General features: G+C 46.2%; 1 protein-coding gene across 1 annotated transcript in view; it reads left to right on the top strand.

Annotated features, from left to right (window-relative positions):
* Positions 1 to 11219, top strand: part of LOC135906970 (arylsulfatase B-like) — a 35490-nt gene extending 24271 nt beyond the window's left edge. The window contains exons 8-10 of the mRNA XM_065438611.2: positions 7813 to 8106; positions 8990 to 9426; positions 10531 to 11219. Of these exons, the coding sequence (XP_065294683.1) occupies positions 7813 to 8106; positions 8990 to 9426; positions 10531 to 10668 (869 nt within the window). The 3' untranslated portion in view covers positions 10669 to 11219. The remainder of the gene's footprint in view (positions 1 to 7812; positions 8107 to 8989; positions 9427 to 10530) is intronic.
* Positions 11220 to 12172: the final 953 nt, after the last annotated feature.

The raw sequence follows: 12172 nt of genomic DNA, 5'->3' as shown, positions 1-12172 counted from the left end.
CCTAGCTGCATATCACATCACAAATCACATCACATTTATCTGTCTGTCTGCTCATAGTATACCTGTAATGCACAAACACTGGGCCTACGCGAGAAAATTGCACCGCGAGCACAGTGGTCATGAGCGAGCTACCCTTTGTTCGAAACTTTTATTGCGAAAGCAATATTGCTCGAGGTTTCCGCTCTTGGCCGTCGTCCCGGAGAATCCACCATTGACCTTTAGCGTGACCTATCTGTGACGTCATACCAGCTGTGGAAAAGCGGGGCCCCAACTCGGCTCGTCGCGATCGTCCCAGCGAATCCTCCACGCGCCGCTGCCGTGGGGGAGGCACTCGCTCTGCGTGACGTCATGCCAGCTGTGGAAAAGCGGCCCCCCAACTCGGCTCGTCGCAGTCGTCCCAGCGAATCCTCCATGGTATGTCGGATGATGTGTATAAGGTGAAGCTGCAACGATGTGCTGCAGCTGCAGCTAAGAAGCTATGCCTAAGGGCATGCTTTCAAATTAAAAAAAAAAAGAAGCGGCGGCGTGCGGAAGAAACGGATGAAGAGCGGGAACAATGTTTAGCTAAACGGCGTGCATATTATGCAGCCAGGCGAATGCGTTCAACATGTCTTAATCTGGGTGCATCTACAAGTATCATGCATGCTCTCAATGCTGACGCCACTTTGGCGACACCTGATCGTTTGACAGCAAGCCTTATGGATGCTTTAAATGGCGACGAGACTGCATCTACACGTTCGATGAGCAGTATGGAACTCTACAACCTGAACAGAAGATTGCTTTCGCAATCCACTAAGCTTAGCCAAGCTAAACCTCTGCCAATTTTTTTTCATTTCCTCTCGCCGTTTCTCCCTGCACTCATTTCCTATTTTTCTACGCACTACCCCCCTCCCACACCACCATTGTTGTCCAACACGAGCTTGTACAATTTCTGCACTAGTCTTTTTGCCAATTTGTCATTTGAATTTTCACATGGCAGGCCCATGTTGCTTCATCTTATCCAGGAAAGGCTTCTGCGAGAAATCTCAGTGGCCGAATTTCTCAACAGACGTTAGGCTGCTCGACGATAGCCCCATTTTTCGCTTGTAGACTGCTACAAGGAGGCAATAGGTAGTGGTGAAGTGCACGCAATTCGACAAGTTACTCTTTCTTTGATCGGATCCGCTTGTGGTCAAGCTTCTGGTGCTATCGTAACTTCTTGCTGCGGTCACGTTCAGTAGCCTGAGCACTCCGAGAATCATAGTCAGCGTTGACAAACTCTTGTGTGTAAGGATGAAAATTGCGCAGCTCTGACAACTTGGTGACAATGTCTCAGCAAAAGTATTCAATACCTTTAGAAAAGTATTCGCGCTGCACACGACCAACCGAAAAGCCTTGACGTCTTTGACCTGCAAATTTACATACCCTAACGGTGGTACTTGGAAGCTTTCGTAGGTTGCCGAACTTCGTTAAAGAGGCCCTGAACCACTTTCTTTTCGAAGTGGAGAAATGCATTTGAAGGTAAAATAGGCTATTTGAGAAATACCTTGCCACAAAATGTACTTCAATGCGTTCAGCAGACGCGGAATTATTGGCAATTAAACACGTCCTTCGCGGTTCTTACGCTCCTTCTTCAATGTCTTGCACTGCGAAGGCTACAGTGGAGCGGGGCGTGACGACAATGCTGCACCTGCTGAAAGTCACTGTGGCGTGCAGTTGAACTTCGATTTTGGATGTTAACGAAGACGCCACTACTTCCGATTTTGGTGTCTATGACGCGTCATACCAAAGCCGAATGCGGTTGTCCTCACTCAGCCGCACTCCGCTTAGCCAGTCGCGGCCCCCTGCGATCGCCGCGGTATCTACACTATGCAGCAGACCGCGGCTACATGCAACTGTAGTGCGTTTGCGCAGCGTATGCTTCGTGCACGAAGGGCTTGACTGCGTGCTCAAGCTCATGTGCTCGTCTGAGTGTACTACATCGTACGGACTGGCTTTGTGATGCACCAGCTTGACCGACGGGCAGTAGCCACAGCCAACTTGCGCTTTTTGAAGCGCTATCAATAAGTCTTTCAAGGCGTCTAACCAGGAGTGGCCAGGAGTGAGCGCGCGCTGGCAAGCATGTGTGCTTAAGTTTCGCGGGATTCGAGGCTAGTTTAGCGTTCAAAACTAGTCGAAATTAGAGAGACCCGACGTTTACGACACCGATAAGCAGGGCGGGCAAAGTTTAATTGCTACGCGGGCCGCCGCGGCCGACCTTACGCAGATAATAGTCGACTTCTTCCGGAAGTATGTAATGGTTATCGATATTCAACAGAAGATTTACGCTTAATACTTTCGCGTGTTTATTAAACTTCTTGAATAAAGATACACATTAACACTAGGAATAAGCCCACTGATCAAAATACTCTTCTTGATTAATTTCTGCTGTTGGCCAATAGCAGCTGCGTATGGGAATACGCATTATTACGAAAAAGCGCGTCCAGAAAAGAGCGAGGAGCAGGCTTCTGTTGAAAAGAGAGCTTGAGAGAAAGGCGACTTCGCACTCCGCTTGCAAGCGCATGGCTGCAAAACTTGGCTGACATGTTCACAGCAGCGTATGCAATTTTTTCACCAAGCCCGAGGACCCTCTTTAGCCAAGCGTGTCAAGATTGTTTTGCACTTGAAGCAGGACATATGCCGTGCCACACTCCATCACCATGTTGAACTGCAGGTGCCCGTCTGCGTCTGCAGATGATGCCTGCAACACTACATAATGCTTGGTAGACGGAGAGTTCTTACAGCTTCCTGACGTGGCATGTGCTAAACAGTCCGATCCCTGAGAGGACTGTTTAGGAGAGGACTGTGATTCCTAAGGAGTATTACCACGTCGCCGAGTGCCAGGCATTAGGGGACGAGCGTATCATAGGATCCACTAAGTATTTATAGATTGATAACCTCTTCGCCAGTTTCTGTAGGAAAGTGAGTGTCATTGCATGGTGGTTGACATGTAGGGCTATTAGTTCTTTCCGCTCGGCGTGTTGACTGCAGCTAACCACTTATGGAAGATCATGACAGGAGAGGTTGTACGGGGTGAGAAAATTGCAGGATTGGTCACAGGCAATTGAGCGTTCGGGTCTGACTCGTCAGTGTTCCTGGACTGCACCGTATTCAAACGCGGCGCTGGCTCGCCATGCTGGCGAAAAAGCCTCGGAGGTGTTTCATCACTGAAGAGCACCTCTGTATTCTGCGAGAAAATTCGGCAACGAAGTAGTTTGGAGATAACTTGAAGAGGAACACCGCGATCAAGAACTTGAAGGGAACGCACAGATCTTTTCACAGTTCCACCATCCTTGTTCGACACCTGGTGCAGCAAAGCGCTCCACTCTAGTGTTCCTGTATATGCTCCCTAGGAACACTACTCCGCTCCACCGAGCGAGAAATCGTGAAGCTAAAGCTCTTCGGCGCTTCTCTGTCGGCTCCGCGCGCCCGCTGGGACCATTGGCACGTAAACGCGTTCAGCTATAACTCTCTAATAACCGAAATTGAAGTAGCGCTGAAGGTTTGACCATCCTCGTGACTACGCGAAGCCATGAACAGCTCGGATTCTGCCGAGTCTTCTGCGCATGAGACCCTGTACACTGCGCAGGCACGATTGACGTGTTTAATGGCTGCCGTAGAAACACAGCGGCAGCACATCGATGTGCTGCCGTCGAAAGAACAAAGAATTTCGTGTCAACAACCGTGATGCGGCGTTCACTTGCTTACAGAAAGTGGTGAATGCATTATTGATGTATAAAGGGCTACTGAATCGATATGACTATATATATATTACACAAGTGGTTATACATTGATAACCTCTTCGCCAGTTTCTGTGCGTGAGTGTGTGTGTGTGTGTGTGTGTGTGTGTAGATATATATATATATATATATATATATATATATATATATATATATATATATATATATATATATATATATATATATATATATATATATTAGTGAGAGAGAGTGAGTGAGTGTGTCTGTATGTATTACACACACACACTATGTTCCTTTATTCTAACAAAGACGGATGTTCCACTGCTTCCAGTGGTGACTTATGGAATTGCATACCAATTGGTAGCCACGTATTTTTCTTTCTTTTCATAATTTCGAAGATTCTCACATCCCTGGTTTCCCTTTTTTTCTTTTTAGGCTCCCATAATCCGAAGGCTTGTATGGGCATATCTACATGAGCTGTCTAGCTGACGTAATGAGGATGAAGTTAGAAGAATGTTGATTGCTTGCAATGCCTGCTTCATGGCTAATCCCCCATAGTGGGTACGCGCCACTGTCTGGGACACAAGACAAGACAAGACGTTAGCCGAAAAATGATGCCCGTGTTTGCGCTCGACAAGTTGGGCAGCAGATTTAGATGCGAGAAATGCAGTGATTAATGGACCGACCTTTAAGCCGATATCGCGTTCACTGCAGGAGTGTTCCGCGCTGAAATCTGGAGAGTTTTTATGCTATCGGGTGCGCTGTTGTAAGGACAAGATGTTCGCATGTGCAGTGGACGAGATACCATCCCCGACAAAAGCTGAATCACCCGAAGCTGGCAAGGCAGTGGTATGCGAAGTGGTCTACTGAAGTCAACATACGCAACCGTAAACAGACCTTCCTTTCATGGCATCTTGAGAATGGTGCTATATTGCTGTAGTACCCTGGAGCGAGGTGGCCACTTTAGCAAGACGGGGATAGCTACCTACCGGAGTCTTCACACCCATTTGCTTCATTTAATGTATTCTTTATTTTTCCCCAGTCTCAAATAGAATATCGAAGAATTTCGCCACAGAATTGGAGTGCACGTTCCTGGAAACTGCGGTGAAGCAGATTTTTTTCTGGTAACCTGATTGTGCATCATTACTGTTCGTGTTCAATTTTCCTACTGCGCCCTGGGTGAATGATAACAAAAAAAAAATATCACCGACGATTACGATACTCCCCAATACAAAATTTGAGCGCCGTTCTACACGTGTTCGCGCAGACAATCTGTCTCGTGCGGTACTTTGCAAACGGAGCGAAATTTGGCGCAACTGCCTCGCTATAGCCGCAAGATCGCGAGAGGCAGTGCGTGAGTGACGCATGGACTCGATTCACAACAGATGCAGTAGACAGACCTACACTCATGCAGCACTTCGTTTTCATATATGGTATCGGTGGACGCGCTCGCCACATGCCTTATTGATGTCGTCATCGGCGAACAGACTACGCGCGCTACTCTGGCGGCATCTCGTAGGGATAGCCACTGTAGAACATGTCTTGCGCGGTACTGCGCTTTTCTTCTCACGCTTTAGCCATACACTATGCCTATACTTTACTCCTTATGGTGCCGCTGCACACTCCTCCTCCGCTTTCTTCCTCGAACTCTCTTCTTTATCGCCATCTCTCATCCTTCGCTGTGCTCTTTCGCTCTGTTACGCCGAGGGGCACAGAGGTACGCCGAGGGAGGCGCACGTTCAACGCGGCAGCGGGCGCCAAAGTGCAACGCTAGTAAAGCTAGTAGCTAGTAAAGCATGGCTAATTACCTAATTACTCCGTTAGGCAGGATACCAGTAAACTATCGCAGGAGACGAAAGATCTCATCAGGAAACGCCAGTGTATGAAAGCCTCTAACCCTACAGCTAGAATAGAACTGGCAGAACTTTCGAAGTTAATCAACAAGCGTAAGACAGCTGACATAAGGAAGTATAATATGGATAGAATTGAACATGCTCTCAGGAACGGAGGAAGCCTAAAAACAGTGAAGAAGAAACTAGGAATTGGCAAGAATCAGATGTATGCGTTAAGAGACAAAGCCGGCAATATCATTACTAATATGGATGAGATAGTACAAGTGGCTGAGGAGTTCTATAGAGATTTATACAGTACCAGTGCCACCCACGACAATAATGAAAGAGAAAATAGTCTAGAGGAATTCGAAATCCCACAGGTAACGCCGGAAGAAGTAAAGAAAGCCTTGGGAGATATGCAAAGGGGGAAGGCAGCTGGGGAGGATCAGGTAACAGCAGATTTACTGAAGGATGGTGGGCAGATTGTTCTAGAGAAACTGGCCACCCTGTATACGCAATGCCTCATGACGTCGAGCGTACCGGAATCTTGGAAAAACGCTAACATAATCCTAATCCATAAGAAAGGGGACGCCAAAGACTTGAAAAATTATAGACCGATCAGCTTACTGTCCGTTGCCTACAAACTATTTACTAAGGTAATCGCAAATAGAATCAGGAACACCTTAGACTTCTGTCAAGCAAAGGACCAGGCAGGATTCCGTAAAGGCTACTCAACAATAGATCATATTCACACTATCAATCAGGTGATAGAGAAATGTGCGGAATACAACCAACCCTTATATATAGCTTTCATTGATTACGAGAAAGCATTTGATTCTGTCGAAACCTCAGCAGTCATGGAGGCATTGCGGAATCAGGGTGTAGACGAGCCATATGTAAAAATACTGAAAAATATCTATAGCGGCTCCACAGCCACCGTAGTCCTCCATAAAGAAAGCAACAAAATCCCAATAAAGAAAGGCGTCAGGCAGGGAGATACGATCTCTCCAATGCTATTCACAGCGTGTTTACAGGAGGTATTCAGAGATCTGGATTGGGAAGAAATAGGGATAAAAGTTAATGGAGAATACCTTAGTAACTTGCGATTCGCTGATGATATTGCCTTGCTTAGTAACTCAGGGGTCCAACTGCAATGCATGCTCACTGACCTGGAGAGGCAAAGCAGAAGAGTGGGTCTAAAAATTAATCTGCAGAAAACTAAAGTAATGTTTAACAGTCTCGTAAGAGAACAGCAGTTTACAATATGCAGCGATGCACTGGAAGTCGTAAGGGAATACATCTACTTAGGGCAGGTAGTGACTGCGGATCCGGATGATGAGACAGAAATAATCAGAAGAATAAGAATGGGCTGGGGTGCGTTTGGCAGGCATTCTCAGATCATGAACAGCAGGTTGCCATTATCCCTCAAAAGAAAAGTGTATAATAGCTGTGTCTTACCAGCACTCACCTACGGGGCAGAAACCTGGAGGCTTATGAAAAGGGTTCTACTCAAATTGAGGACGACACAACGAGCTATGGAAAGAAGAATGATAGGTGTAACGTTAAGGGATAAGAAAAGAGCAGATTGGGCGAGGTAACAAACGCGAGTTAATGACATCTTAGTTGAAATCAAGAAAACGAAATGGGCATGGGCAGGACATGTAATGAGGAGGGAAGATAACCGATGGTCATTAAGGGTTACGGACTGGATTCCAAGGGAAGGGAAGCGTAGCAGGGGACGGCAGAAAGTTAGGTGGGCGGATGAGATTAAGAAATTTGCAGGGACGGCATGGCCACAATTAGTACATGACCGGGGTTGTTGGAGAAATATGGGAGAGGACTTTGCCCTGCAGTGCGCGTAACCAGGCTGATGATGATGATGATGAATTACCTAAGGTTACGTTTATTGGTCATGCTAGTAATGTCCGCCTCTTCAACCAATACAGTTGATGCAATTGATGCAACGTCACCCTGTGCTCCTGAAACTTTTATCTCGTCGTTAAATCATGCATGTGCTATAAATTATTGTAGTCATCTGAAGAGCGTCATGACATCGGTACTTCTATTTCATGTTCTTGATACGCACGCCGTGGAATGCGACGACTTTAAGGGAGCTCACGGTTTGCGAGAGCCAGTGTCTGTGAGCAGCTTGTCTAGCACTCCTGCACAGTTCTAGATGTATACAACACGTGCGACACGTCTGAGCACATCGAGGTGTTTAATGTAGCTGCGAAGTAACAACTTTTTTTTCTCGTTTACAGGCATGGTGGACACACTGGACCAGTCCGTCGGCGAAGTGGTCAAGGCCCTGAGTGACGCTCGCATGTTGCAAAACACCGTCATCATCTTCTGCAGTGACAACGGCGGACAACCCTGGGGTACGCACACAACCCGCAGCATCAACTGGCCGCTACGCGGATCCAAAGGCACGGTCTGGGAAGGAGGCACCAGAGTTCCCGCTTTTGTCTGGAGTCCTCTCTTGTTCCGCTCTCGAAGAGTGTCCCATCAGCTTATGCACATTACGGACTGGCTACCTACGTTATATGCAATTGGAGGTTGGTTTGTTATACTTTTTCTATGGTATATTACTTAGAAGATCGAAGGGATATAATGGACTAATTAGACGTTTCACGTGTTCAGAGAAACCAATGGGTATTGAAGAAGTATGGGAAGTAGAAGTGTAAATTATTTGATCTGTACAAGGACATTATTTTCGTGCTCTTGATAAGATTACATACAGAAACAAAGTTGCAGTTTGAAATGCCGCATGTCTGAAGCAAGCTCACCCTCCCTCTCTTCTTCCAACAAATGAAATACTTGACTGCACCAACGACTAACGACGCCTCACTTCAACCTGTTTTCAACTGACATCAATTAGCGATAACTTTCTTGCGCTACAATAGTAAGCAACCCAAGCTATCAACAACCCAATGGGGATTTTGCCAGGTGGAGTGCACAAGAGTTCTACTTTGCAGAAATTATGTAAACCAGCTAGCCCAACCACTTACCGTTCTAACCCAATAAGGGGTTACGAGTAGAAAAAAACGCTATTTATGTACAAAAGAATCAGTTTTATTTCTGTTTTTTGTTCAGGATGCACAATCGACAATAATGCGAGTTAATAAGAAACACGTTCGTCCTGCTTATCATTTACATGTTTTCTCGTTATATTGCGCAAGTGTTTTATTTGTTACCTTGCTTGTTTTAGTGCCAATTTTCGTTAGCGTGTGCAACATGAAGCATAACAAGATGGTACTTTTGCTGAAACCATCTCTTCGCGAGTAGGGGGGAAAGAGTTAGCAAGCACAAGGCCGTATGCATTAAGCACGATTCCCTCATCATCACGAACGCTAAACCAGCTTAACAAGAGATGCTCATTTGTGTGGTGGGCTCGCCATGTAACGCTCTTACTTTTTGCATTGCGGCGTGCGCTTTCAGGAGGCGACGTACAGACGCTTGGCAAGCTCGACGGCTACGATATGTGGCTGCACCTGTGCTACGGACTGAGCTCTCCTCGAGTAGAGATGCTTTATAACATCGACTACAGGTTCTTCAACGCCTCGGCATTGCGACTCTGGCGCTACAAGTTAGTACTCGATGGCACAGGGTTCATGAGCGAGCGGTACCCGAGACCTGGCGGAAGCCGCCCCAGCCGCGACCTCGACAAATTGCTCGACCAGTCAACGGCCGCCAAAGTTCTGCGTGGCTTTTACAAAACAGACCGGCTGAGACTTCCTAAGTATTGGCGGGAAAGTGCAACGTTGAAATGTCGTGTGTCACCATGGGACCACTTCCAGCCCAAGGACTCCGTCCACCTTTTCGATATCGTCACGGATCCGTGCGAACTGAACAATGTGGCCAGCTCGCACCCTGAGGTCAGTATCGACAGTTCGGTCACTTAAGTCACAAACAAAGGTCTGAATGATGCCAAGACTGGTGCTTCATCGGAAAGAAATGAGTCTTAAATGCTTCTTGGGCCATAGCGGGGAATAGTGCTTCAAACTCTTGAGTTTGTTGCTTACAATTTTTGGAGACCAGCAGCACCACCAGCCAGTATAAAGTAGAGCGTGTAGCGTACTTCCACGTATGAGAATTTCTACGTTCCAAATGTCTGCTAGCAAAGGCTGCTGTGTTCATGTTTTGTGCGGCAGTATAATAATTTTCGTTCAAAGTACAGTGGGCATTGAACTTGTCTAGAATGATCGAGTGGCCGGCTACGGACTGCGTCACCTAGCGGTAGCCCTGGAATACATATATTGGTTACGAGCGCTTGACCCTCGCATGCGGCACGACCATGCGAGGACTTATTTTGGTGTCGGCCAGCACTTTCTTCGCGAGCAACAATTAAGCACCGAATAAGGCACTTGACCACACTAAACGACTGATTCACACTGCCTAACCTCCTTTCTTCGAGATGCACCGCTGTCTCGCGCGTTGAAATATTGTACATGTGATGCCTCTCAAATTTTACCTCATAGGAATTCATATTTCCCAAGTCAAACGAGCAGGAGCAACTATTCGCAAGGGGTAACACTTTATCTTTCATGACAAAGCACGGAATAACTGATGTCAGATGAATAATGAATTCGATGCAATTCTTATGATACTTTGGGAATTTGCTCTAGAAAAAACATTCGAAGACAGCAAGGAATAATCGAAATACAGGACGGCTAAAACCGACTGCTTGCCTGTATACTGTATACTCATGTGCATGCCTAACGTCTTTGTTTTCCCCCTAGTTCCGAATTATTCCCTGCGATGTGAAACAAAAAAACTTAGTCCACATTTACGTGGTAAATATGTATTTAAAGTGTCCAGGGGTGCTATTTATTTTTGTCACCATTGATGAGTGTTTCGTGTTGGCTGCACTGCAGAATTTGCAGATCATACCCCATCCAAGTGCTAGCATCTTCTCATCCATCGATAGTTTGGGCTGATAGAAAAGGTACACACGTTAATTATGCCGTTCATGCCTACAGATCGTGGCAATCATGAAGAAGCGCATTGACGCCTACGAAGCTATGGCGATGCCAGTGCAGTTTGAAGAGAAGGATCCCGCAGGCTTTCCTGAGAACCACAATGGAACTTGGGCACCATGGGCAGGGACGACGTGCTAATATTTATTCCTTTTTATTCGAACTGGCTATTCGACCGGACGCGTAGCCAGTTTTCGTGTGATGGTGGGACATTTCCAGAGAACACGACTGACAGGCAACATGTCACGAAAAAGTGCCAGTGACGGCGCCTGTTAAGCGACGTATGATTTCGCGTTTGTACTAAGCTCTTATTCGCATTCGTAGATAAAAGGCTACCGTCAAGCCTCTTTTGACGATTCCTTTTAGCCAGCTTCTTGGACAGCGGGAGGCATTCTGTAGCGATGAATGTTTTAAAGCGATATTATTTATATATATTCTAACACGTGTGCGTCGGTACGTGCCAGATATTTATAAGAACGAAGCAACGACAGTTGCAAATAGGACAGGTAATTTCAAATCGCAACAAGAACTGCCTCGTTGAGCTGACTGTTTGGTGGAAATGATTGTTTCTCGGAGAAATATACTAGAGTAAGAGAAGAGAGAACTGCTGAATCTACATGAATTACAACGTATTTATTTCAAGACCATGGTGCGCTGTACAAAGAGAATAAATTTTATTTTTCGAAGATATATTCCGCATGTTTGTTGTCTCTCAATGTCGGCGCTTCGCCATATATCTCACCAACTATAGTCGCAATATGGCCGTAATTATGGCCGGCAAGATCGTAGAGGCTTTGCCCATTCAATGCAGAGTAGGGGCGTCAGTTTGCCCTGGAAGAGTGTGAGTTTTTTTGTTTTTGACGGGAGAAATGGTAATACTGTGAGGGATTAAGAAACAAGCGACGAGAAAACTGGCAGGAAATCGCAAGAAAGCTATGAGAGTAGAAGATATCCACTTTCCTTAGTGCTTCAATCGCCATGAATTGAGAACGTTTGCGACGTTCTTCATAAGTGCCCAAAGTACATCATAAGAAGAGCGTTAACAAGAACAAAACAAGAACAAAAACGAAGTCGTGTCGTGTTCTACAGACTTCAAATACAGCATTCAATGGAGGTCACCTTTGGCGCACGAACTAGGGGTGGGGGACAGTAGATCGCACACGCGAACGCTTTGTGTCTGCTTCCTATCATGAAAGGCTACAAACTATCCCCGACCAGTACCCTGCTCATTAAAAAAGTAGAGCAAGTTCATAACACATGCAGTTAACGTGCATTGTAGAAAACATTTTTTGTTATCTTAACCAGGCACACCGCTGCGAAATCGGTGTCATCACCACGCATAGTTTTCGCCCTCGAAGCTTACCTGTGTGGGGACGTTGTGCATCAGTGCCGACATCGCGAACTTGATAATCTGTGGACATGTATTGACTTCGCGCGCCAGTTACAGAAGACCTGCTTGAAGCAATTTAAGCAACCACGGACCAGGTTAGTCATTTCGCGATGTTTTTGCTGCGTGAGGTTTACATAGTTACTGCCAAGCTGGATTACTCGGCGAGAGTGCGGCAAGCTTACACCTATACAACGTTTCATCTGGTTTCTGCCTACTTAGCCACTGCCCAGTGTAAGCTCTCGTAATACTACATAA

This window comes from Dermacentor albipictus, chromosome 1 (genome assembly GCF_038994185.2).
Source record: "Dermacentor albipictus isolate Rhodes 1998 colony chromosome 1, USDA_Dalb.pri_finalv2, whole genome shotgun sequence".
In the NCBI taxonomy this organism is placed as follows: domain Eukaryota; kingdom Metazoa; phylum Arthropoda; class Arachnida; order Ixodida; family Ixodidae; genus Dermacentor; species Dermacentor albipictus.
The sequence above is the reverse complement of the archived record's forward strand: the minus strand, read 5'-3'. Positions and strand labels throughout refer to the sequence as shown.